Source organism: Takifugu rubripes, chromosome 22 (genome assembly GCF_901000725.2).
Source record: "Takifugu rubripes chromosome 22, fTakRub1.2, whole genome shotgun sequence".
Classification (NCBI taxonomy): Eukaryota; Metazoa; Chordata; class Actinopteri; order Tetraodontiformes; family Tetraodontidae; genus Takifugu; species Takifugu rubripes.
Genome location: NC_042306.1, coordinates 668,965 through 696,377, shown reverse-complemented (window position 1 = coordinate 696,377; position 27,413 = coordinate 668,965). Strand labels below are relative to the sequence as shown.

General features: G+C 53.6%; 2 protein-coding genes across 2 annotated transcripts; both read right to left on the bottom strand.

Annotated features, from left to right (window-relative positions):
- Nucleotides 1-617: 617 nt before the first annotated feature.
- On the bottom strand, nt 618-18,278 carry LOC115246449 (period circadian protein homolog 2-like). Its single transcript, XM_029831446.1, is given in 25 exon segments — nt 618-1,705; nt 1,820-1,970; nt 2,360-2,567; nt 2,676-2,886; nt 3,264-3,371; nt 3,662-4,563; nt 4,744-5,019; nt 5,209-5,409; nt 5,626-5,750; nt 5,835-6,012; nt 6,091-6,178; nt 6,263-6,406; nt 6,534-6,645; nt 6,725-6,878; nt 6,997-7,103; nt 7,201-7,279; nt 7,364-7,506; nt 7,884-7,935; nt 8,089-8,290; nt 8,356-8,477; nt 8,728-8,882; nt 9,532-9,624; nt 14,598-14,956; nt 14,958-15,163; nt 18,119-18,278. Coding segments are annotated over 24 exon segments (4,479 nt in total). The 5' UTR covers nt 15,063-15,163; nt 18,119-18,278; the 3' UTR covers nt 618-1,501.
- Nucleotides 18,279-22,022: 3,744 nt separating this feature from the next.
- Nucleotides 22,023-26,648, bottom strand: LOC115246438 (solute carrier family 12 member 9-like). The gene is given in 14 exon segments (XM_029831504.1): nt 22,023-23,115; nt 23,200-23,374; nt 23,437-23,629; nt 23,707-23,831; nt 24,139-24,221; nt 24,696-24,853; nt 24,942-25,053; nt 25,160-25,267; nt 25,337-25,465; nt 25,468-25,537; nt 25,636-25,730; nt 25,817-25,954; nt 26,079-26,213; nt 26,351-26,648. Coding segments are annotated over 14 exon segments (2,751 nt in total). The 5' UTR covers nt 26,547-26,648; the 3' UTR covers nt 22,023-22,081.
- Between the last annotated feature and the right edge of the window lie 765 nt (nt 26,649-27,413).

Genomic DNA, 27,413 nt, shown 5'->3' with positions numbered 1-27,413 from the left:
CGGTGCTCAGCCACCTCCGCCAGGCGTCTGTGACGAGCACGCTGGGATTAGCATTGGCAGCAGCTGTGAGGGAGCGTCTTTAATCGGCTGACAACGAGCCTCAGTGGAGTTCAGAAGCAGCAGCTTTAGAGAGCTCCACCTACAGCAGGAACCCAATAATAACAAGAAGAAGAATGAGCTGGTCCAATAATGCATCGCTGCACAGCAACACAGGAAACCACATTACCTCTTGATGTGACATTCTGTTCTTTCTAAAGCACCAAATATTTGTTTCTTTTTACTGCCTCCCTTAAAATTTGCTGGAAACATTCGTCTACTCCTCTGTTAGGGTCAGACCGGCGACCTGCGGGTGTCTGGAGGTGCAGACGAGCCCCGCGGGGGGGTAGGGGGGGGGGTTGTTGCCCTGGTTGAGGTGTGAAGGCGGGGGTGGGGGTGGGGGAGGGACGAGGACAGGGCCGCTTTGATCTGGCCGGGCTGCAGCCCACAGTGGAGGCGATCCCGACCGATCCCGGGGAGCCGAGGCTGTGATGAGGGCGTGTGATCCTCTTCGTTCGTGGAGCTTCAGTTCACTCACAGAAACAGACATTTCATAAGATCCCACAGGAATAAAGGCAAAATCACCAAAATCTGGAACATTTTATTAGAGAAAAATAAACCAATTACAACAGAAAATCCACCATTTAAATCTAAAAAAAAAAATCACTTTAGGGGAAAGAAACTAAAAATCAAAGGTGCATTGTGAGAATCTTCTGCTCAAAGATCCGAGTCAGGATTGTGGTGATGCTGAGAACTTCCAAGTCCTCCATCGTCCCTGCGACAGTGTGCAAGACCTTCACCTCTGACCTCTGACCTCTGACGTGGCCACATGTGCTGCAACTGGCACTTTCACCTGAGACGCCACCATTCGTCTTCACCCTCACCGAGTGATGATGATGATGATGATGATGCACGATAAACACACATTCTTGGTCCTGCCCACAGCCCATTTTCCTTTTCAGCTCCAAAAAAAGAGGCAAAATCCCCGTACAACAACGGACAAACCAAATATTCGCACTTGCGTGGAAATATAAATAAAAAGAAGAATCTGTAAAACCACAGAGACGAAGACGGAGCAGCAGAAGTGGCAGCGCGGCACAAAGCCGTCGGGCCGCTGATTAAAAATAGCTTATGATTTGCATCAGATTGGGTTTTTCTCAGTGCAGTTTAGAATCATTTCATAGTGTTCCACCTCGCCCAGGCCTCCTAACGACAGGGGAGGAGCAACAGAGGTCCAACGGCAGCCTGTTGTGGGACGTCTACTGTCCTCCTGGTCCTCCTGGGTCTGCGGAGCTCCTGTGGGGCTCCCGCAGGAGCTCCGCCTCAGCCGGTGCAGCAGGACAATGAGCAAAGAGGCGTTCTCACCGAGCCCGCCATCAGTAAAAAGTGACGAAGACGAGGAGCGTGCGGAGCAGCCGGCCCCGGATGTGACGCCGGCGGCGCCGTTCTCTGAGGCTTCAGTGGTTTATTGCCTTGCTGCTTGTGTCTGTGTGTTGGAGGCAGCAGATGTGACGTGGCAGGAAATGACAGCAGCGTTGGTGGGATCCTCTCCGGGCCTCCGCTGGCAGCCGCTGCTCCACGTCTCCGCATCCAGGGTGTCCAGGTCTGGCTGATTCTCCGCCACCTCAGTCACCGCCGCCTCCAAGCTTCCATCGCAGCAGGAACAGCCCTGGACAGCCCAGAAGGCACGTGGTATGAAGGTTTCCATGGTATGAAGGTTTCCATGGTATGAAGGTTTCCATGGTATGAAGGAGTCCATATAAAAAGAAGGGACTCAGTCTACCTTGTTGTCAATCGCCTCGGGCAGAACTCCCTTCTTGATCCAGGAATGGACCTCCACCAGCTCCTTCTTCTGCTGTTCTGAGAAACATGGCTGGTTCTTCTGCAGCTGCACCAGCTTGTCTCTGTCCTCTTTCAGCATTCTCTGGATGTCCCTGCAGATCCAGACAGGCACATTCTAAGGTCACATGTCGGCATTTAAACCATGAGCACAAACGTATGTATCTAGCCATTAAATCGTGGGCTTATGGAGCAGCGGAAAGCTCCTGAGCACCAAGTTGCTAAAACAACTTTCTAGTTTGGTGTTTTTCAGTAAGTGTGGAGCCTACAGTGCTGGGTAGCTAGTTTCTCATCATTCCACACACCAGGACGACTACACCCGAGTGCCATCTAGCGGTGACACAACACAACTGCAGACTCACGTTCTTAAAAGTCAAAAACATGAGAAACTCTTGATGACTTTGGCTTGTTATCAGAAGTAGATGAGCCCACTGTCAGAAAAGCTAAGTTGCTTAACCACGTGCAGGCCCACTGTGCGACTCACCGTGAGGGCAGCTGATAGGTCATCATTAACTTTTCATCTGTGTTGGCCGAGGGCAGCCACAGAGGGTCCTGCAGTGCATACGTGATGGACTGTCGGCTCTGATCCATCTCCACGGCTCTTCCCTCGCTGCTGCTCAAGTGACTGGTGACCTTCTGGCTGTTCTGGGATGAGTCCACGCTGCCAAAGTAGCTGCTACTGTTGTTGCTTCCTGAAGGATATGAGAAGCTGCTGCCATCATTCTGGTGGACGGACTCACCCAAGAGGCACATTTCTACTAAAACTCGTGTTTGGAGTGAGAAGGTAAAAGCTCCTGAACCTGTTCGACTGCCAGAGGTTCCACTGGCTGATTCTCTGCTCTTGGATGTTCCGCTGTTGGAGGTTCCACTGGCTGACGTTCCACAGCCGTTGGACCCCGAGCCCATCGATCCCGAGGTGGCCGAACAAGAATCCTCGTGGAGAATAATGTCCAACATGTCGCTGGACAGAGTGTTGATGTCACTGTTGTTCCCGTCGCCGCGCGAACTCGCCTGTGGGAACACAAACATTAACGAGGTTCCATTAACACAGTCAATGGAAAGAACACGGGATCGGACGCGGGAATGTGCTGCTGCGAGGAGCTGGGCGCCGTGCGCGCCCATCGTGACCATGACCAGCAACAACATGTTATCATTAGCTTGGTGCTGTGGTGGGGAGCGTCTAAAAGGGAACATTCCTGCCACGGCCATGGAGACACCTGAGCAAACACCCGGTTTAGCAGAATGATTAGCACTGCTATACAACTAAGATGGGCGGCGTTAAACACAGCTGTCTAGAGCAGAATTCAGAAGGAAAATGAGTGAAACAGTTAGAAGTGACATATGGAATCATGAGGAATGGGTTTGGAGAGGTCCGATGATTCGCCTACCTCTTTTCTCAGCAATGAGAACACTTTATCCCAAGACAAATGCTCACAGACACAGGACGTGTCCTCGCAATACAAGGGTCCTGGTGGACCAAGGAGACTGAGAGATGGCTATAGGGTGTAAGGGATAATAACATCATGTGTTAACACCCCAGGCCACACATCACTGGACGAGTCCAGACTAAACAAAGCATAGGCAAGATAAGCAACAAAAACGGCTGCAGCTGAACAGTTGATAATGTGGGGAATCGGGGGCCGATGGCGTGGGACCCCGAACAGCCAAGGGGGGCCAAGTTGGGCCAACCGAATTGCTCAGGGAGGACTTCACATTCTACAGCCTTTCTAAATATGAAAGTTAAAAGTAATGGTGATATTTGCAGGGAGGGGGGGGGCGTGGTTACCTGCTTTGGCTCCCTGTCGTTGGCCTGGATACCGCCTGCTCCTTTCTCCCTCTCGGCCATGCTAGTCCCTTGTCCTCCAGGAGGGAGCGCTGTGCTGTCCTGCCTGTCCACAGACAGCTCCAGCTCCAGGAGGTTGAGGGGGGAGCTGCAGCCGGAGTGGAAGATGGGCGGAGATGTTGGGCCTCCACATCCTCCATACTGTGGCGTGGTGGAGCGAGACTGGCCCTCCGCGGGGGCCTTCGGCGTTTCCGTGGATGGTGGGAAGCAGACGGACGGGGTCAGGAAGCTGGCTTGAGATGGGAAACGGTGCTGGGAGCTGAAGGGGTTCTGGACACTCAGCGGAGGCGCAGCCGAGAATGAAAACTGGCCCAAGAAGGCATTCGGAGAAAAGGGATGCATCTGGGCGGGGAAGCCAGGGGCGTCTGGGGGGTGGTAGACCGGCGGTGGGGGGGCCATCCTGCTGGCCAGAGGAGGATACAGGTAGTCAGGCAGCACTAAAGCAACAATCGGCGTGAGCATGGGGGGGGGGAATGGAGCTGGCTGGATGGACGAAGGGCCTGCGGGGGTCTGAGAGGCCTGGTTGTTGCTGCTGCAGCCCAGCAAGGTAGCGTCTGTGGCGGGAGCTGCAGAACCGGTGCTGGGGTACACCTGCAGGGGGAATCCTTGAATCATGGAGGGGTAGGCCAGGGGGAAGGCGGACTGGGAGGTGTCAGAAGCAGAGCACGAGGTGACATTGAGACCCTGGTTCAGACGAGGCAGCTGCTGCTGTTGTCTGCATTGGGATGCCGTGCTGTCCGAGGACTCCATCTGCTTGGCTCGCTTCGACTTTGTCTTCTTAAGTCTGGTTCCGCGCCGGCCGGTGGGTCTGGACCCCGGCTTGCAGGAGCCAGCGGTGGGAGCAGCTGGGGGTGAAAAGGAATATCGATACCAGGTCATAGTCACTGTGATGACATCAGCATCCTTGGAAAGAGAACTGCATCGGTGCTTACAGAACCATGTGACTGGAGGACTGAAACTAGAAGCACGGTAACCTTGGTAACCTCTGGCTATCGTTGCTAGTTGTGACCGTTCCTCAGACCTACCGTTACTGTTGATCTGTTCCCGCTGCCTCTCCAGGTACATGGATACCGGAGAGCAGTTGGCCTTGAGGGAGGACAGTCCACGCAGCTTCCTGAAGCGGTACAGGAAGGCCTGTTCCTCCTTCTGCGTGTGGGCGGCCAGAACCTGCTTGGTCAGTCCCAGCTTCTTGTAGGCCTCCCTCTCCTGGCTGGGAGGCGATACGGCCAAAGGAGGAGGAGCGCAGGAGCTCTGGCCAGATTCCATCGTCTCTCCCGTTCCTGGTGTGTCCTCTATGATCTCTGTGTGGATGAAGGGTTACGTGTTGTTAAGGGGTTGTCCCGTCTCCGCTCCGAGTCTAGAACTGCAAACAGAACCTGTCCTGGCTCAGACACCAGCTGCCCATTAGCTGAAAGGCTGCAGCTTTATCAGCTGGATGAACAATAAGAGCAACAAGAGAAGAAATCGGGTTTTTCTCCACCACAATGTACCTGAATCTGGTTGAGGTTTCTTGTCACCAACATGCACTATTGTGCTACTGTAGCTACACTGGCTGGTTATGGAGACCACACTTTCCGGTTTGTTAGGGACAGGAAGAGGCAGTGAGGTCCCCACTACCGCTGCGTCACCGGACTTTTTGTCTGGAACGTCCAAAGGTAAGAGACCAGACTGGTCCTTCGGCATGGCGGGTGCTGCCAAAGAGAACACACAAGAGATTGTGGTGCTAGAGTAGTCGCTCCAGTGGCCCTGGGTTAGCTGTCAGGACCCTGCGGCAGGTCAAAGGGTTCTTCAGCAAGATGCTGAGCACCAAGGTCCTGCAGCTGAGTTTGTCCCTGAACTGTATCGTGAGATGAGCTGATACTAAGTAACTGTGGCGTTGGTGGAGGGAGCAGAGGGGGGGAACGCACCTGCTGACACCTGCACCTGACCGGAGCCTTTCTGTTTGCAGTCATCCGAGTTAGAAGACGTGGTGTTCGAGGAAGACCGGCACCTCCTCTTCATGCTGATGGGAACACTGCAGCTCTCCAAGTACCTGAGAACCAGCACACCACAACGATGAGTGGAGCTGCTCCCAACAACAGGAGGACCTCCTCCTGAAGCTTTAGCGTCACATCACCTGACAACACTGTCCAGACAGCTGATCTGCTGGTAGGAGTAGATGGTTTGCTCGTTGAAGGTCATCTCCTGGAAAGAGGAGGGCCTGCTCTCCTCCACGGCGGCCCCGGGCTCCCTGGGGTTTAGGAGAGCTGCCGAGTCTTTGGGCCGCACCACTGCAGGACTCCTCTCTGCCGCCTCTACTGGGGGGGGGCAGAGGTTAGAACATGGAGGCGTCTCAGCGACGGCACCCTGGTGCTGTTGTGAGCTGATCTTACTGCTGTTCTTCTTGTTGTCTGCCTTGTTTGCCTGCTGCTCTTGGTTCTTCTGAAGATGAACTCCCTTACAGATTTCCTGAAAGGTGCGCTGGGAAACAGTGAGAGAAGAATCCCACGTTCAGAGAACGGAGTTTTTCAATCAATAGTGACACCACGTGGATCCATCACTTACAGGTCTGCTCTTGCTGCACGTTTCCTCCTCCTGCTCCGCCATCTTGTCGCCGCAGCAGTTGTCCTCACTCGAGGAGGTCATGCTGAAGATGTGGTCGGTTCTGGGGAGGCTGCTGTAGCCGCTGGACCCGCTGGTGTGAACTGGCTGATCACAGAAGAAAGAGGGAGCGCTTAAACTCCTGAATGTCACTCGGGCGCTCCTCGTTTGCTCCTCAGACTCCCGCCATCGCTGCCGTTGCCCCCCCCCCCCACTATGATCCCCATGTGCTCACCTGCAGGAGCAGCCGGTGGATCTGCTCAGTGACCTCCTGAATGTCGGAGTCCACCGTCTTCACCTCGGCAGCAGAGGTCGGGGCCACAAAAACATCTTCATTCACGGGGCCCCTGATTGATAAAAAAAGGTTTCTGTGTTGGGAGGTGGCTCGTTTGTCAGACTAGACCAGATTTCATCTCCAACACTCACATACGAACTTTGTGCCTCCCAATAACAAAGGAGACCTTGCGGCTCCACGGGTTGACAAAACTGGACCAGCTGGTGTCGAGTATGATGTATTCTCCGTTCCGTGCGCAGAAGCGGATGGATGAGTGGTCGAAGGGTTGGCCGGCGTAGTGGAGGACTGTGGAGGAAACAGTTCAAGGCGGGTCAGGACGCGGGTCAGGACGCGGGTCAGGACGCGGGTCAGGACGCGGGTCAGGACGCGGGTCGCGCTGGGGGCAGAGGTTATGGTCACTCACTCTTTCGGTGGATCCCCAACATGACGGGTCGGTCGTTGGGATGCAGGTGAAGGAGAACGGGTGTGCCGATCAGGTCCTGGGGGAGATACCCGAGGAGAGGAACCGCCCTGAAGGGAACCAGTAACGGGGACAAACACTTTGTTAGTTCTCTCCACGTCCCCGTTTGGCTAAGTATGGAAAAGCCTGTAGCAGAGCGCGGCTAACCTCTCATCCACATCCTGAAACACACAACTTGGAGTGTGGGTGGTGGTGAAGATGCGCTTGTCGGTCGGAATTCTGGGGGCTGGTAGAAAAGACAAGATTTTTTTTAGCTTCATCCTTTATATATTTGCAGGCTGTTTTTTTTTTTGCAGGTTTTTATTTTTACCATCATAACCGGAGTGAACTCGTTCGGCCAACAGGAGGCAGCAGAACTGGTCTTCAGCGTGGACGGTGTCTTGGACTTTCATCAGGTAGGGCGTCATGCGGAAGGGATAATACTGCAGGTCCCCCCGGCACTCCTTACCACCACTGGGAATTCAAGTTAAAAACAACTTGACTCAAACTGCACAAGTTTGTGTGATTTTACCCTTTTCCAGCTCACCACGAGGGGGCGCTACTGCCCTTCTCTTCCCGAGAGGAAGCCGATTCAATATTGTGCAGATTTCTGTCTTGTTGGTTTTTTATTCATCTCAATCGATTGTTTAATGTATCTGGAGTAGATAGCTAATTTTACAGCGCGCGTCAGCGGGGCTGCTTTTGTGTATAACAGAGAGCTGGAAAAGGTGTCAGATGAATGGGAAGAGAATGATGTCACAGGCTCATTCATAATCACAAAGAGTGGAAAAGAAAGCATGAATAGAGACTATAAACAGGTGGCAGATGGTCCCCCACCGAACAACACCCACCTGATACGGCAGAAGAAGGACTTCTCCTGCACGCAGTCGGACGGTGACGACTCTGAAACAGGAAAACGAAATGTTTGAATTCAAAAGCTCCGCAATCCTGCCCGGCGGGAGCAAACGGGGGCTTGGCTGCGGCTGAATTAACCCCATCAAAAATCAGGTCGACACTGGTGAACTCAAGCAGATGAGCAGTGAGAGCAGCACCTACCTGCTCCGGTGGACATGCTCCAGGAGGGCAGCCGGTAGGGCGTGGTGAAGCTGTAGAACACGCTGACATCCTGCGGCGCCAGGAACTCCACGAACTTGGTGTTCTTGAAGACGTCTCTTCTGCAGTTGAGTATGGACGCGGCCTGGTCGGAGATGTACACGATCCTGCCTGTGCTGAGGGACACGGCCACCGCAAAGATGTCCTGCAGACACAGACGCTTCAGCAACTGTGCCGGGGCGCGTGAACGCAAGGAGGGACGCAGCTCACGTTGTTCTTGAGGGTGTATTCCGAAGTGATGCTGTCGATCTCTTCTATCGTGTAGGAGGACACGTCCAGGCCCGAAGGATGGCTGTCGTTGATGCGCTGCAGCTGGAAATACTCCTCATTAGCTGGAGGAACAGGAAGAAGATTCTCACCCACAGCAATAATGTAAAACAAGGGCCTGGTGTTCTCCTGAGAACATTAAACTTCACTGACATGATCAAGCAACATTAGCAAGTAAACGCCTCCTTTCAACAGGAAGGAACCTTGAGCAGGACCAGCTCATACGCCCCCCCCCCCACTGGGAGTCACAAACACGACCAGTTAGGACAGGCAACAAAGGCCAGAATAGAGCAGACTGAAAAGGCAACACTTTACCTTCCACCTGTTTCACGCAGCGCAGCGCGTACTTCAGGGTGCTCAGGGTGCTGGACTTGTAGCCGTGTCTCTTCTCGGCGGGCAGGTGGAGCTTCAGCTCTTTCAGAGTTTTAATCACCTCCTTCTGGGTCTTGGCTTTGGCCGACTCTTCACTGCTGTGAGAGGCAAAGCGGCAAGTCAGGACAATGGGAAGGTGCATCGGGCATGGCGACCGTGTGAAGTGTTGCTTTAGAAAGGTGCGAGCGGGTGGGCCAGAGGCCTGCTGACGCCACCATGATGTCTCTAAACGAGAGCGCTGAACATCACGGAGAGCAAAGAGAAAAGTCTGTTTATGGCCTCACTTTGCTCACAAATGTACGTCACCCTGCCCCACACACTCTGCCAGCTCATCTCCGCCACATGCGCTTCCTGTTTGACAGGAAGTACCCGCGTGCCATGCTCAATCACAGGACAGCAGAGTCCAGCTGGACGGCTGAGGGATGTCAGGTGTCCACAGGAAGGAGACGTTTGTCCCGCCGAGGACCCGCCCCTTTCTTTCGCCATCATCGGCTTAGCTGCGTAAACGCACGGCGTGTGCGTCTCTTTGGTGACTCCTGCGGCGGCAGATGGCCGGCGGCGTGTGGAGCGTTGGCGAGCGCTTGCTGATGTCATTGTTGCGAACAGAGCAGCCGAGTGTGTCAGAGACAGTCGCACCATTTTACCACATGTCTAATGTATAGTTCTGCCCCAGTAGTGAGCAGAGAGAGAGAGAAAGGTCCCTTAATATGATTCAGGAGTGTTTGAGACGTGGGTTTTTGTTCTCACCTGCAGCCGCTGGTGGACGGGTTGTCCTGCTCGGAGCTCAGCAGGCTGAAGGCGTTGGAGCTGCTGGGAGGAGACGGGCTGTGGGAGTCGGAGCTGTAGGACACAAAAAGGTTAAAATGGCATCAAAATCAGAGACGAATGGGGTTCGTTGTGATGCTGCTGCTGCTGCTGCTGCTGCTGCTGCTGCTACTGATGCTGCTGCTGCTGCTGCTGCTGCTGCTGCTACTGATGCTGCTGCTGCTGCTGCTGCTGCTGCTGCTGCTGCTACTGATGCTGCTGCTGCTGCTGCTGCTGCTACTGCTGCTGCTGCTGCTGCTACTGATGCTGCTGCTGCTGCTGCTGCTGCTACTGATGCTGCTGCTGCTGCTGCTGCTACTGATGCTGCTGCTACTGATGCTGCTGCTACTGATGCTGCTGCTGCTGCTACTGATGCTGCTGCTGCTGCTGCTGCTGCTACTGATGCTGCTGCTGCTGCTGCTACTGCTGCTGCTGCTGCTGCTACTGATGCTGCTGCTGCTGCTGCTGCTGCTACTGATGCTGCTGCTGCTGCTGCTGCTGCTGCTGCTACTGATGCTGCTGCTACTGATGCTGCTGCTACTGATGCTGCTGCTGCTGCTACTGATGCTGCTGCTGCTGCTACTGATGCTGCTACTGCTGCTGCTGCTGCTGCTGCTGTTGCTGCTGCTGTTGCTGCTACTGCTGCTGCTGCTGCTGCTGCTACTGATGTTGCTACTGCTGCTGCTGTTGCTGCTGCTGTTGCTGCTACTGTTGCTGCTGCTGTTGCTGCTACTGCTGCTGCTGCTGCTGCTACTGATGTTGCTACTGCTGCTGCTGCTGCTGTTGCTGCTGCTGTTGCTGCTACTGCTGCTGCTGCTGCTACTGATGCTGCTGCTGCTGCTGCTACTGATGCTGCTGCTGCTGTGCTGCTGCTGCTACTGATGCTGCTACTGCTGCTGCTGCTGTGCTGCTGCTGCTGCTGCTACTTGATGCTGCTCTGCTGCTGCTGGCTGCTGCTGCACTGATGCTGCTACTGCTGCTGCTGCTGCTGCTGCTGCTGCTGTGCTGCTGCTGCTGCTGCTACTGCTGCTGCTGGCTGCTGCTGTGCTGCTGCTGCCTACTGCTGCTGCTGCTACTGATGCTGCTACTGCTGCTGCTGCTGCTGCTGCTACTGCTGCTGCTGCTACTGATGCTGCTACTGCTGCTGCTGCTGCTGCTGCTACTGCTGCTGCTGCTACTGATGCTGCTACTGCTGCTGCTGCTGCTGCTGCTACTGCTGCTGCTGCTGCTACTGATGCTGCTACTGCTGTTGCTGCTGCTGTTGCTACTGCTGCTGCTGCTACTGATGCTGCTACTGCTGTTGCTGCTGCTGTTGCTGCTACTGCTGCTGCTGCTGCTGCTGCTACTGCTGCTACTGCTGCTGCTGCTGCTGCTGCTACTGCTGCTGCTGCTGCTGCTGCTGTGCTGCTGCTGTACCACTGATATTAGCCAACACTCTTCCAGCCCTTCTCCTATTTCAGGGCTCTGTACAACTTTGTTACCTGCTCCAGGTGAGTTTAAATTGGACCTCTGTGCAGCAGCTGTGACACTGACTCACTTCTACTACATCCCAGTGACTATTTATAACCTGCTTATCAGGTTAAGAACAGAAACACCTTCACAATGAGCCTCTACCGGGGCTGTTCTACCAAACTTAACCCGCAGCCTCCAAGAATAGCGCCGACGGTCCCAGTTAGCCCTGCTTAAGCCTGAGTCGTGGGGAAAGGTCCTGGCCTTCCGGGGTGAGGGGGAGGAGCTTCTCTTTCCAAGGAGCTTTCTGAATGCTGCGTGACCTCTTGACCCAGGTGCACCTGTGCAATCAGGTTACCTGCACAATCCTGGTAGGTGTAGCTCCCCCTCACGTTAAGAGCAACTCTGAGTTTAAAAGCTATAAAAGGGAAACCGAACTTTTTATAGGCAGTTTAGGTGGCTTTAATTAGCACACGCTACCAAAAATAAACCACTCAGTCCAAACAGGCGTCTAATTCAGGAGAGCTGCTGGGTACAAGGTCCGATCGGGACTTCAAGTCCTCCAGTTCTCCATCTCAACACGAGAACTGTGAAGACGAGAACGAACGAAGACGAGAACGAAGACGAGCTGCATTGGGAGTTCATTTGGAGATGTTTGTCAGTGTTCGCGCATGTTTTGTCTCGTCCCTCAAACACAATGCTCAGACTCAGGTCTGGACCAGCTGGGTCTTCAGAACCTTTGGTCTGGACAGGTTGGAAGGTGACCTGGTTTAAGTTCTTACAGCAGCGACGCACAACTGGCTGTCAGTGGTTGTGTTTTCTGTCCTGTATGGGGTGAGAACCTCCTGTAGGTGCTCACAGAGCCACAGGTTCTGATGACCCGGATGACTGGGACACCTTGTTGTTGGGGGTTTGTGTGTCCAGAGCCCGAGGAACAAAACTGTTCAATCCAAACCAGCAACATCTGTGTCAGATCTCAGAGGTAGAAATGAGGCACAGAAGGAGAGGCGGGACGCAACAGGGAGGAAAATGTGGCGCCGCTCGCTCCTCCCAGGAACAAACAAACAAAAACACAGCGTCGCTGCGGCAACAACAACCAGTGGGAAAGTTTGGCCCGTCCCGCAAGGCAGTGAGTGGGAGGGAGAGCGAGGGAGGGAGGGAGGAAGTGAGGGAGGGAGGGAGGGAGGGAGGGAGGAGTGAGAGAGAGGGAGAGCAAGGGAGGGAGGAAGGAAGTGAGGGAGGGAGGGAGGAGTGAGAGAGAGGGAGAGCAAGGGAGGGAGGAAGTGAGGGAGGGAGGGAGGGAGAGAGGAAGTGAGGGAGTGAGAGAGGAGTGAGAGAGAGGGAGAGCAAGGGAGGGGAGGAAGTGAGGAAAGGAGGGAGGGAGGGAGGGAGGGAGGGAGGGAGGGAGAGAGGAAGTGAGGGAGTGAGAGAGGAGTGAGAGAGAGGGAGAGCAAGGGAGGGAGGAAGTGAGGAAAGGAGGGAGGGAGGGAGGGAGGGAGAGAGGGAGTGAGAGAGGAGTGAGAGAGAGGGAGGGAGGGAGTGAGGGAGGGAGGAGTCAGAGAGAGGGAGAGCAAGGGAGGGAGGAAGTGAGGAAAGGAGGGAGGGAGGGAGAGAGGGAGGGAGGGAGGGAGGGAGGAGTGAGAGAGAGGGAGAGCAAGGGAGTGAGGAAAGGAGGGAGGGAGGGAGGGAGGGAGGGAGGAGTGAGAGAGAGGGAGAGCAAGGGAGGGAGGAAGTGAGGGAGGGAGGGAGGGAGGGAGGGAGGAAGTGAGGGAGGGAGGAGTCAGAGAGAGGGAGAGCAAGGGAGGGAGGAAGTGAGGAAAGGAGGGAGGGAGGGAGGAAGTGAGGGAGGGAGAGAGGGAGAGAGGAGCCCTCCATCCATCTATCTATTATCCACCCTCATGCTATATATATACATATACATACATATACAGTATATATATATACATATATATATATATATATATATATATATATATATATATATATATATATACTGTATATATATATATACTGTATATATATATATACTATATATATATACAGTATATTCTCCTCAGGACGGCTGAAAGCAGCTTTATTCTTATTCATCCGTATTTTCACTCCCTCAGATTCATAACTGGGCTCTTTAGTTATTGTTTAGTGCTCTTAAGCACCTGATTTCTTTCCTTCCTTCCTTCCTTCCTTCCTTCCTTCCTTCCTTCCTTCATCCCTTCCTTCCTTCCTTCCTTCATCCCTTCCTTCCTTCATCCCTTCCTTCCTTCATTATTCATTTCTTCCTTACTTTCTTTCTTCCTTCCTTCCTTCCTTCATCCCTTCCTTCCTTCCTTCCTTCCTTCATTTATTCCTTCCTTTCTTTCTTCCTTCCTTCCTTCCTTCCTTCCTTCATTTCTTCCTTCCTTCCTTCATCCCTTCCTTCCTTCCTTCCTTCCTTCCTTCATCCCTTCCTTCCTTCCTTCCTTCATCCCTTCCTTCCTTCATCCCTTCCTTCCTTCCTTCCTTCCTTCATTTCTTCCTTCCTTTCTTCCTTCCTTCCTTCCTTCATTTCTTCCTTCCTTCCTTCCTTCCTTCCTTCTTCCTTCCTTCATTTATTCCTCTTCTTTCCTTTCCTTCCCTTCCTTCCTTCATTTATTCCTTTCTTCCTTCCTTCCTTCCTTCCTTCCTTCATTTATTCCCTTTCTTCCTTCCTTCCTTTCTTTCTTCCTTCCTTCCTTCCTTCCTTCCTTCCTTCCTTCCTTCCTTCCTTCCTTCCTTCCTTCATCCCTTCCTTCCTTCATCCTTCCTTCCTTCCTTCATTTATTCCTTTCTTCCTTCCTTTCTTTCTCCCTTCCTTCATTTATTCCTTCATTTATTCCTTCATCCCTTCCTTCCTTCATCCCTTCCTTCCTTCCTTCCTTCCTTCATCCCTTTCCTTCCTTCCTTCCTTCCTTCATCCCTTCCTTCCTTCCTTCCTTCCTTTCTTCCTTCCTTCATCCCTTCCTTCCTTCCTTCCTTTCTTCTTCCTTCCTTCCTTCCTTCCTTCATTTCTTCCTCCTTCCTTCCTTCCTTTATTCCTTTCTTCCTTCCTTCCTTCTTCCTTCCCTTCATCCCTTCCTTCCTTCCTTCCTTTCTTTCTTCCTTCCTTCCTTCCTTCCTTCATTTCTTCCTTCCTTCCTTCCTTCCTTCCTTCATTTATTCCTTTCTTCCTTCCTTACTTCCTTCATTTCTTCCTTCCTTCCTTCCTTTCTTCCTTCCTTCCTTCCTTCCTTCATTTATTCCTTTCTTCCTTCCTTCCTTCCTTCCTTCCTTCCTTTCTTCCTTCCTTCCTTCCTTCCTTCATTTATTCCTTTCTTCCTTCCTTCCTTCCTTCCTTCCTTCCTTCATTTATTCCTTTCTTCCTTCCTTCATCCCTTCCTTCCTTCCTTCCTTTTCTTCCTTCCTTCCTTCCTTCCTTCCTTCCTTCCTTCCTTCCTTCCTTTCTTCCTTCCTTCCTTCCTTCCTTCCTTCATTTATTCCTTTCTTCCTTTCTTCCTTCCTTCCTTCCTTCCTTCCTTCCTTCCTTCCTTCCTCCGTGACCACCTCACCTCTTGTTGCTTCCAGAGGACTCCAGCAGCGCCGAGTCTTTGCTGTTGCCGTTGGAGCTGCTCACCGACTCGTGTCCGTTGCTCTCGTTGCCGTGGCTCTCGTTGCCGTGGCTCTCGTTGCCGTGGCTCTCGTTGCTGTGCGATTCGGTTCCGCTGCCACTGGACCCGCTGCTCTTCATCTCCACTTCGTCTTCTGTGAGCGCCCGGGAGCGGCCGGTCTTACGGTGGGTGTGGGGCGACGCAGGGGGGTCCTGGCCGCTGCTGTCGCTGCCCTCCGACTGGAGGCCCAGGTGGGGCCCAGCTTGGCTGTAGCCGCCCATGTGGTGCAGCGGGCCCACGGCGCTGCGGCCGGACCCCCCCCCGAGGCAACGCGCTGCAGGAGGTGGCCCCTCTGCACCCCGAGGCCTCCCCTTCATCCTCCAGGACTGTGAAGAGAAACGGCTTGGAGTCTGAATGTTCTGACATGAGGAGAGGTGCTGCCCTGAGCTGGTCCAGGTCCGTTCAGAAGAGGAAACCACAGTTACCCCATGTCCTAACGGGGGGCGGTGCAGGTGAAGCAGGTGGATCTGGAGAGAAAAGAACAGATTGGTGTGGTTGTATGGCACACACACACACACACACACACTCAGACAGATGCCATTTTGAGAGGTCAGATTGTTCAGACCGACGGTCCTCAAAGGCCAGAGCGTCTGTCGCTGCAGGGCTTGACCTCTGACCTCTGAAGAGCCCTGCTGGTGCCCCTCTGATGTAGCCTGTAAATGCTACCTGCTGCAGACACCGTGGCCTTTCAGAACATTGGGTCGCCACCATGTGAGCCCCCCAACCGTTTCAAAGCCCCGTCCACCCTGGGAATCATGGGATTGGGTTCTGTTCATGGCGGGGGGGCGACAGCCGCGGGTCGCCGGCCTGGTTTCCGGACGTTTGTCTCGCTGCGCTGTGCCAAAGTGCAGCCCTCAAAGAATGACAGGCATAAACCGTCGCCAGTGGAAACCACGGAGACGGGCCGATCATTCCTGGGAACGATCTGGTCTTTGGGTTCAGGCACGTGCAGGATAACCCTAACCCTAACCCTAACCCTAACCCTAACCCTAACCTAACCCTAACCCTAACCCTAACCCTAACCCTAACCTAACCCTAACTCTAACCCTAACCTAACCCTAACCTAACCTAACCCTAACCCTAACTCTAACCCTAACCTAACCTAACCCTAACCCTAACCTAACCCTAACCTAACCCTAACTCTAACCCTAACCCTAACCCTAACCCTAACCCAACCCTAACCCTCTAACCCTAACCCTAACCTAACCTAACCCTAACCAGGAAGTAGAACCAACCGGAGGAACCTGCACCATGTGTGAAGAACCTGTGCTGACAGGCCAACCCTGCTCAGGCGACTCACGCAGACGCTGCGTCAGCCTGGAATCACCCGGGGTTGTTTAACCACGACGTGATTAACCCTAACCCTAACCCTAACCCTAACCCAACCCTAACCCTAACCCTAACCCTAACCCTAACCCTAACCTAACCTAACCTAACCCTAACCCTAACCCTAACCCTAACCCTAACCCTAACCCTAACCCTAACCCTAACCCTAACCCTACCCTAACCCTAACCCTAACCCTCTAACCCTAACCTAACCCTAACCCTAACCTAACCCTAACCTAACCCTAACTCTAACCCTAACCCTAACCCTAACTCTAACCCTACCTAACCCTAACCCTAACCCTAACCCTAACCTACCTAACCCTAACCCTAACCTAACCCTAACCCTAACCCTAACCTAACCCTAACCCTAACCCTAACCCTAACCCTAACCCAACCCTAACCCTCTAACCCTAACCCTAACCTAACCTAACCCTAACCAGGAAGTAGAACCAACCGGAGGAACCTGCACCATGTGTGAAGAACCTGTGCTGACAGGCCAACCCTGCTCAGGCGACTCACGCAGACGCTGCGTCAGCCTGGAATCACCCGGGGTTGTTTAACCACGACGTGGTGACGCAGCAGGCTTCTCTAAACAGCGTTGCCATGACCTCACCCCACCCGCACCCTAACGTAGGTAATGAAACGTTCCAGCGTGGCGGCGCCCTGAGCTTAACTGCCCTGCTCTGACGTCAGCAGCGTTCTTTTATGGGCCGTCTGTGTCACTGTGCCAAACCAACCGAGTAAAGAACCTGACCCGAATGGCACCGTTGTCTGGGTGCCAGGGACTAGGGATGCAGCCTGCAGACACTGGCGGGTTTCCTAGGGGCTTATTATTGTTTACATTTGATAATACCCGGAGCAGATCTTCCCAAATTACGATCAAAAGCCTTTTGTGATCAAAGCTCATCAGTCAAACTCGTCCCTGACGCAGCAGCAGCAGCACAGCGGTGAAGCCCCAGCGGCGCTGTGACCATGCCACCCTCACTCCATGTTTACGGTCGGTCTCCATGGAGACGCGCAGCTCGTCAGAGGCTGAGCTCATCTGGAGCCGCGCTTCCGTCGCCGTCGGGCTTCTCATCTTTAGTTAGTGGGAAGGTTTCAAACTCCGGCACAAAAAGACAGCCTGTTACCAGGGCACCGCCGTAGTCATGGCGACGTTTCGGTGTTTCGGATCTGGACCCAATTAAGTTCAACAAAAGGTTTGAAGCTGCGCAGAGGCTCGTTGCTGTTAATCCCCAGGAATGGACGACCCGCGTGAAGTCTGCTGGACTTTCCAGAGTCCTCCCAATACTCCAGCTTCCAGGTGCGCGGACAGCACAACCGTGCTCGTTTCCTGACCCCCGTCTTCATCATCGCGTCACCAGGGCAGCACCTGTCAGGACAGGCTGAGCTGGGCTCCACGTTGTTGGAGGACGGGAATCATGACACCAATGACGCAGTTCAGGTCCGCCGGATCGCGACGCCACCACATGTGGAGCATCCAAAAATCCCAAAGTCGTATCTTGTAGCTGCGTCATTATTTGGCACCACGTGGTTTAATATGTGAGCGTAAAGTGACTGACATCCTCATTTAAACACCAGTCAACTTTGAAATGTGTCGTTACCCATTTCTGACGCGTCTCTCGCCACAAAAGCTGCAACAAACACGCGTTTAAATCTGCGTCTGCGGGTGACAAAGATCCCGCTGGAGATTTGGTTGCTGCGCAGCCACTCGGGCCATGTGCCGCCGCAGCGCGCTCTTTATGTAAGGCTCGCGACGGACTCCTCATGTGACTCCGAGGCTCCGGAGCGCCTCTGACATCTCCCTCAGCCCCGATGCGTCGCCGCACGGTTCGAGAAAGAAAAACGCTCATTACGTAACACGAACTTCTACGAGGCGCAAGTTGGACAAGAGAAGGTTCTCCACCAGGACAGGTTAGGGTTCGGTTCCGGGCAGTGACCTCTAATCACCAGGCTGGACCCTCGCATTGACAGTTATGCAACTTTGACTTCATCACTTTGACGCTTCACTTTGACAAACATCGTCATGAAACAGTATCTGCGCTGCCCTCTGAGCACACGCGCACCGTGCGTAAAGAAAGTGAAAGTGCACCAACCTGACAGGACCTCGATCCCTTTCCAGGCCAGATCTCCGGGGAAGAGTCTAGTTTCGGAGTGTTTGGTACGGCTGGGTCCAAACTACGAGCACCGGCACCGACACACGCCTTCTTTGTCCGTGCAGGGCGTCAGACACCGGCTCTCTCCGCGTCCCCAGCTCTGCCTGTGACCTTATTCCAAACTCCTCCCTTAGCTCCGCCCCTCGCCTCACGTCCATTGGTCAATAGATACGTCCATCACAAATGCTAACCAATAGGTGCATTGTACTTCGGGGAAAAGGGTGACGACACAGCCGCTCGGCCCTGTGATTGGTCGCTGCTGTTGTCAGTCCCTTTACATAAGGTTGACGCCGCTTTCACGTGGAAACCACGTTCACGGCCGGCGTGTAAGACGGGAGAGCAAATCAGTAGGAGGCAGCCGCCGGTGAATGAGCCCGTGCGGATGGTTGGTTAACAGCGGCTCAGTGAGTGAGCCCGACCGCTGTTATCTAAACGGTTATACAAGCTGAGGGAAATGTGATGGAGCCCGAATAAACGTGGATTTGTGAGGGGTCGTACGTCTAATTAGGTCCTTATTTGTGGCGAATATCACAGGCGCACTGAAGGACAAACAGGTTTTACGGATAAAAATGAATAAAGAGGGGGAAAAAATAAAAAATAACGGAGAAAAGTCCAGAAAAGTCCTGATTTTATTTAAACTCTGACTGAACGTGACATTTCTTCCGAATAAGACTGAAACATTTCTGCACGGATGTAAAAATCTTCATAAATATGAAATAAATGTCCAAAGAAATGTGTTTGTATGTTAGACAAAAACTGTAAAATACAATTCATTTGAAATAATGCATGTATTAATGACGTATCGCGCACGCACGCGCGCGCGCATGCACACGCACACACACACAACAGATCCTAGAATTAAATGTGGAACCATCTCAGCCACGATGCTGCCAGCAACGGTCAACGATATTGTCCAACTATTAGAACCGTGTGTGGACAGAACCGAACCGTTCTGCAGGTCCTCTTGGGCCGGTATCGGGGATGACCTGATATTCATCTCGCCTTTAACCACCTCCAATCCCCAGTAAACAACGCGCTTTTTAACACATTTCACGTCGACCTGTATTCACGCATCGCTGAGTTGGTGCGACGCGGCTTCGCCATCTGCTCGGCTTGAATAATTTTATCCTCCCGATTATTTATATCGACATAAAGTGACGTTTTGTAGCTTCCTACGGCCCAACTCGGAGGCCATTTTCCTGAGGTCCTCAGCAGTATATGGGGCTGCAGATGGAAGGGAGGAGACAGAAGGGAGGCAGCAGCAGATGGTGCAGAGCTAGCATGTCTTGGTGCTGCTGCCTGGTGCCTCTGTGTCACGCCGACCGGTGCCAAGGGGAAAGGTGCACGGCCAGCATGAGCGGTCCCGGCGGGGCGCCCAACACCATGTTTACGTCCATGATATCTGCCGCGTGCAACACCTACTGGGTCGATCTGCATAAAGATAGGCAGATATAAATATCCTGGGTATAAATACCCACAGTCTGTGGTTATGTTGTTCCATGGCAACATTTGCTGATCAATGACCCACTAAATACTCCACCCAGACAGAGAACAGCCCCCTCATGCTGGGAACCCCCCACAGCCACAGTAAATCAGCTCTCAGAAGCCCTGGTGGGGCGGCTGCAAGAGGAAAGGGGAAAACGTTCATTTTCAGCAGGTGTTCCAGGTGTTCCAGGTGTTCCAGGCCCTTGGCTTTGATCTCTGGAACCTTGTCACCTGCGCTTCCTCGGCCCGTTTTCAACATTTCCTGGAATCCGTTCAGAACTTCTCGACTTCTTTCGCTAAAAGCAGCCAAACAGACGGCGGCTGTCACATGACCTCCTGCCCTGTCACATGACCTCCAGCCCTGTCACATGACCTCCAGCCCTGCAGCGGTCAGGATGGAACGAGGCTCGTCTTTGCTTCCACGCCGCTGCGACCGCCATTGTCCTAGATAATATTCATGAGGATTATTTTTGGCCCACAAACACAAAGATGCAACTGAGCGTTTGTGTGCGACTCCGGTGTGAAAACGCCTCCAGGGAATGTGGAATGTTCCTGGCGGCGTGCCGGTAGAGACCATGTAAAGGACGCCGGAGGTGCGTCTTCGTCACAGAAGTCTGATCACATGTTTCACCACCACCAGGAAAACAAGAGAAAGAAAAGAGTCGGCAGGTGGAGGTGGAATCTGGTGGCTGAGCCACTGGAACGGCTTCAGCCGCTGACCCTAACGACCTTAGAGCACATCCACCCAGACACACCTGAAGGTCACCAGTCTTTGATTCTGTGAAGGACCTGAGTGTGTGTGTGTGTGTGTGTGTGTGTGTAGCGACCTCCCCTCTCTGACGGCTCTGATAAAGATCTGGGTCCATGTGCATGTGACGGGCCTCCTTTGATGACTCTTCAGCTCATCTAGTAACAGATTTCCCACATTTGTACTGTGGAATCATGGGTAAAACCCCTTTTTACTGTCATTTTAGCTTCCTACTTTTCTGCATATTGTGGGTGTGAACCCCTCCACTCCCGAATGATTGGCCTTTTGTGGGGCTTCTATATTGCCTTCTTGGGTAACGAGTCCACTAGCGTTCCAGCTGGGGGGGGGGGGGGGGTGAAGAATTCTCCATATTTGGCTTTTCCTCGTTTTGGCCGCGTCCACCAAACTGACGAGCAGAGAGAAGCAGCTCCGGCTCCTCCGCCTGAAGTGGGCGTTCGCGCATCACGGTCGACAAAGACGCGTTTCCTGCATCACAGCCCGTCACGCGGCAGTGATTCAGCTGCCCCCCCCCTTCATGGATGAGGAGGGGATCACCCTGGCACCCACGCCTGCTGGCTGGATCTATCTTTCTATCCTGTCAGCAACTCAATGTAGCTGGTGTAGGAGGTGTCCTGGGTGGCCCGTTGGCCGGGCCCGGTGGGAGCAAGAGGGGCCTCACTTGCATGGTGGTCTGAATTGGGCTGGGCTGGCCCCCCCGTTGCCCCCCCCGGGAGAACACACTCCCTCCCACACGCCGTTTGTCAGGGACATGGGGACAGATGTCTCTACTCACGCCTCTCTCACCTCACAGGTATTTTCTCCCTCGCCTCCAGAGCCAGCCCGCGCCACCAACCGAAGCAGCTGAGCCCGACTGAAGAGGTTCTGGTGCTGGGATGGACAGCAGCTCGCTTCTGTGCAGCAGGAAGAACATCTGGCTCCTTGGGGGACAGCCTGGAATACACAAAATCAGCATCTCTGTGTTCATTTGACATTTATGGTCTGGTCCTGATCAAAGTCCAGAGTTCTGGTCAGATGCACCGCTTCGGTTCTGCGATGGCCCAGATATGAGCCTCAGTGCTGGACCCTCGCAGCCAAATTATTAATTATTACACAAAAGATGCTGAATCATGGCCAGGTCTGCCATGATTCAGCATGATTTGGACCTCTAGTTATATGAAATTAGGATCTTTGTCCACAGTATCGTATTTAGTTTCAAGCAAAATCTTTTAAGAATCAGTTTGTTGCCGTTTCAGGCTTCGTCACCGCTGGAACTGAAAGGGTTCCGATCCATTTGGATCCACAGGTGCAGTAAAAGGGATCGATGAAGGTTTCCATCGTTGTTCTTTGATGGGATCTCTCCTGGATGGTCGCCACGCTGCTCAACACAGGGCGTGAAGAGATCAGCCAGTTTAGGACGGACCCCTGATGTACCGACATGTTTAAATACACCCGTTAGGATCACTGTGTGTTATATGAGCAGGACCTTTGGACAGAACAAGAACCTTTGTTCATCAAAGAACAAACTCCGATTTAAAACTACCGGAGTCGCAACCAGTCGTGAAAGTGAGGATGTGTCGCCACCTGCAGGACAAAACCAGCAGAACACAAATGTAGGGAAATAAAACCATTTTATTTACTTTGATATGAAGAAAAACAGAGAATACGATTTTTCAGAAGTACGTTGTGACCACAGGGGTGATGCCATGAATGAGCAACGTTGGACCCAGGTCTCGACTCAACAGGTCCATGTGCTGCAAGTAGGCGGGGTAACGCCTGGTGTCTGCCGGTGGGCGTGGCAAATACAGGAAACGCACCGCAGGCTGCGGCGCGCCGTGTGTGCGGATGAGCGCGTTGACCGCACAGATGTATTCCTCAGTCAGCTGGTTGCTCGGGAACGGCGGCGTGCCGTCCTGGCGTCTGCCCTCGGCGCCGCCCCTCTCGGCTCCTCCCTGCCGCTGCCAGTGCAGAGTGACCACCTGGTCCCACGCCACGGTTTGCACCTGGGCCGAGATCCGGAGCTCCTTCAGCATCGCGCGCAGCTTCGCCTCCTCTTCCACCTTCAGGCTGCAGCCAGCCTCCACGCACAGAAAGAGGCGGAGCCTCGCCTGGCTCCAGGAGCGCGTCTCGCAGAGGACGCTGGCCAGCTGCAGCAGGAAGAGCGAGCACACGTCCACGTAACCACGCGGGTCCGGCCGGAGGAGATTCAGGGGCCACAAGTCTATGAAGGGTGCCGTCGCACAACGGCGACCCCCGACCTTCCGCCCCGCCCCCAAAACCTCCTCTCGGCTGAACTGATGAAAGTAACGGGCCAGGATTATGTTCTTCCCCATTTTTAAAGCGTCGGCGATCACCGACACGTATTCCTCCTCCTGCAGATCTTTGGACTCGCCGGCCACTCGCACCACAGGGAACGTGGGGGGGCGCTGCTCCTGGTCAGTGGCGGGACTCAGAGAAACGGAGTCACGGGCGGCGCAGATGATCAGCTTCCCTTCAAGCTGGTCCTGAGGGGCACAGTCGTCGTAAAATCCCAAGACTAGAGTGTTGGGCCTCATTGACCCAAAGCCTGTGACAAAAAGGAGGTTCTGAACTCCCCGTCTGACCGAATCGGCCAGCGTGAGATTCACAAAAGCCTTGATGTTGAGATGATCCACCAGAGACAACCAGGAGTCATGGCTGCTCTGCAGAGGGTCAGAGGGCATCCCATCTGCACAAGAACAAGCCCAAACAGAGACGTTCCTGTGATGTCACGTTTGGAGGAAGCCCGTCCCTCTAGTGCCACCCTTCTTACCCAGTAAACCCAGCGTTACGTGTCCCAGGACATAAAGGCCGCTCTTCTTCAGGTCATTGATGAAAGCCATCAGACCGGTGCAGCTGCGAGGATTTGCCACCATCAGCAACACCTGGAGCCTCCAGAACTTGACGTGATCCTTGCGTATGTCCAGCATCAGAAGGTACTTGCGTACCTAAGGAGAGCCACAGCTTAAGTGATTATTGCTGCAAATCTAATTGGTTCCAACGTGCGTACCTGATGGAAGATGAGGGCCTGGCTGATGTAGCCCCAGTTGCTGATGGGACCGAGGTACTGGATCAGCAACAAGAGCAGCAGCATAAACACTATACTGACAAAGGCGTAAATGGCGTTGACCAGGAACATCATGACCAGGCAACCTAGAATGCCCAGGGCGCAGGTGTGCCACGTGAAGCAACGGAACGATGGTCTGAGATTTTAAAAGGGAAAATGGTACTTAAAATAAAGAAAGGAAAGGTTTAGTCTCAATAACAACATGTCAGGTACCTGAAGTTCGGCGCAGAAGCCCATTCCAGAGCCAGACAGGCCAGATTGACAGCAGCATACACCAACAGGAAAAAGATGGTCACCACACTGGCGATGGTGTTCAATTTACCGGCGAACAGCACCGCCTGGTGGAGACACACGGTACTGCCCTTATGCGCCACATTTATTAATGGAAGTGTGTAAAAACCGTCCGCAGATGCGTCACATTGAGCAACAAAAGATGACTGTAGTTTTGATTCCTCAACTCTGGGCAACTCTAAACATCTTCAATGACATTGGTCAAGGAATTCTGAAAAAAATGCGTGACGCCAAGTCTAATGTCACTGCAGGGTCCCTCAGCTCCTACCTCATGCTACCGAGGAACAGGTCAAGCCAGAACTTAAGCCGACACGCCAGTGAACTGTCACCGGTCCGTACAACGAGCCGTCCTACCTGTGCAAGCATCCAGGAGATCAGCACGGACGCCCACGGGTTTCCACCGTGAGAAGTCCTCCTGGCCAGATCCAGGAGACCATCTACATAAAATCAAAAACACACTTTTCACACGGGTCATTTCTCACTCGGCCTTTCTGCAGATGGTCAAAAATGCTGACTCAGCACGATCGTCTGTAAAAACTGTTTAAATGTACATTAGATTCCATCCATCCATTCTCTAGCGCTTATCCGGGGTCGGGTCGCGGGGGCAGCAGCCTAAGGAGAGAAGCCCAGACTTCCCTCTCCCCAGCTACCTCCTCCAGCTCATCCAGAGGGATCCCCGGGCGTTCCCAGACCAGTCGAGAGACATAGTCTCTCCAACGTGTCCTGGGTCTTCCCCGGGGTCTCCTACCGGAGGGACATGCCCTGAACACCTCACCAGGGAGGCGTCCAGGGGGCATCCTAACTAGATGTCCGTACATTAGATTAAACCAGAAAAACCTAAATCAAGCACAGTTAATTAATTCATCTCTGACAGTAGAAAAGGTCCAGGGGAACATGGCTGCAAGACCCACCGAACAGGTTGTCTTTGGACAGCGCAAAGAGGATCCTGGAGGCTCCGATCAGGTTACTCATGGCAGCGGAGATGCTGGAGGAGTAAATGCCAACGTTCACCAGCGGCGGCCACACGTTGATGTCTCCCAGGAAGCTGTAGTCCCTTTGGAGGAGCTGACTGGCAACAGAAACAAGGTTCGAAACAGAGCGGCGCCGTTACAAGGCTGCAGCACTTTGACTCCAGCGTGTGTGCGTGCGTGTCTAACCGGTCACATGACCACGCCGCCAGCAGAGCCAGCAGATTGTACGCGATGAACGTTATAATGACGGCGGCCATCGTGCCCCTGGGGATGGAGTAGCTGGGGTTCTCCAGGTCACCTAAGAGCACACGTTAGCTTCATACGTTCCATCATGTGTTCACGCTAAAGCTTTTTAAGAGGTTCCAGGAGATAAAAGGCTGTAGAACATCTGTAGAACGTCTGACCCGACATGTTGGAGCCCGCCATGATTCCGGTGCAGCCGTTGAACATGACAGCGAAGACTGTGGCGAAGCTCATGAGGGCACCGGTGGTGTAGTCCACCGTGTAGCTGGCTGCAAGAAGAAACCCGATGAAAGGAGTGGGAATAATCCCAGGCAGCGTCGGGACGTGGTGTCACTCACGCATCAGGTTGCCCTCCAGGGTCAGGAGCCGAAAGCCGGAATAGTTGGCGGTTCCGTGGCCGGTGCCGTTCCAGACGGAGCTCTCTGGCAACGTCACCTCGAGCGGCGCCACCACGAAGAAACTCACAAGACGGAAACCAGGACTGTGGTGACGATGATGAAGACAATGAAGGTGGCTTTGGCGTAGATGTGAGCGCCCACCTGGAGGGACAAGGCCGTTCAACTCACAACCACTGTGACACCCCCCCACAAATTTGGGTGTGTTGTTCATCATCAAAGTCATTTAAATGTGATCTGACCAGACAGACAATGAAGCAGAGGAAGAGCAGGGTGGTGCCGTAGAGCAGAGACCACCAGTATCCTGTAGGAAACACCTGATGGGCACCAGCAGCACCTGAGGGGCAGCAGAACCGCCAGAATTCAGAGAAAAGCACAACAGAACCGGTGTGATCAGGGTGGCCCCACCCAGCGTGATCTTACCTACGCGCACGCCAAAATCCGACACCACGGCTTCCACCACCCCCAGAATGTAGAGAGCACTGCTGCACACGTTGGCCAGGAAGAACATGATCCCAATGCTGCCGCCGAACTCCGGACCCAGGGCCCGGCTGATCATGTCTGGAGACCTGGGCTGAGGAGACACACCTAGACCCACGTGGCGAGGACCCGGAGGAGCCCGGAGGAGCCCGGAGGCCGGGTTCAGGACCGGACATGATCCATACAACTGGGATGGAAAGGATACAGTAGGCCCCCCCAGCATCTAGAGCCCCGTTGGTGGAGATGGCACAGATGGAGAGCACGGTCATGGTGATGATGAAGTAAGCCACGAGGAACATGGCGGCGGACTGGTAGAGACCCGCCTGGCCAACCACGAATCCTGCACATTTGTGTGTTCTTTCATTAAAAGGGTCAAATTCAGGCAGAAAACGCAACACTCATTTTTAATGGGGGGGGGGGGGGGGGGGGGGGGGGGGGTAAAAACACGCGTCTTCGTTGTAGGAATCCTCCACTCACCCACTCGGAGGAAGACAACCACGCTGAACATGGACAGTAACGTGGGGATGACCACGCCGACCAACACGCCGAGTTTCCGCGCGTGTTTGTCCTCCTGCGCGCGTCCTCGGCGCTGCCGCGGCGGGGGCGCATCCGCGGGCTCCGGCCCGGGGCCCGAGGTGAGGCGGTAATGCAGGAGAGGAGCCTTCTCCGACATGGCGAAGAGGAAGGAGACCCCGACGCGCCGCACCGACTCACCTGCTCCAGGTAACGCGGGTCTACGGAGTCTTATCGGCACCGCCACGTCACTTCCGGCGACATGTGCGACAAATTGCAGCAGAGCGCGACATCGTCCTGGAACAATGCGCTTAGAAAAAAACGACCTTTTCAAACGGAAACACGAGGGCAGCATTTAGGACATGGTCTGAACGTTGAGCTGGAACCCCGAGAGTAAAATTATGCCAAATATTGGCATCAATGTGTAAGAAAACCACACATTTAGCGTCTCTGAGGGGGGGGGGGGTCGGGGCTAGTGAAATCCCCAGTGTGGTTGCTGAGTACTTGTGGTCATATCTTTAGTTTCCAAGTGTGTGATAAACCAGTGTGTGTGTGTGTGTGTGTGGGGGGGGGGCACAGTGAGGGACCAAAGCTGAGCTGTGGGACCGCGGCGCTGCTGTGGAAATGAAAGAAATGTCCAAAGAAAGAGCTTCCTGTATAAAATGACACTTTATTGAACATTAGACTGAAAATGGGCTTGTCTTATAAAGTATGTACACATATTCAAAAGTGCAAAAAATCTGCAACAACATGAGGAAGAATTTAAAGTTAGACTTAAAGACCAAAGCTGTCTTTCTGCCACACGTCTGGTCGTCTTTGCTGGGGCCCGATAATCACCTGGGTTTTTGTTGGCTGCATCTTAAAAGTCTTTTCGCATCACTTTTCTTAAATAAAGGCAACAATTTGAGGGGAACTTCCTGGTCCCCTCCGACTGTGCTGGCAGATACATTTTCCCTTTATTGACCAGGAGCTATAATTATACCCATAAAAGGGCTCTGGACCACTGCCGTCAGATCTGTGTCACCTT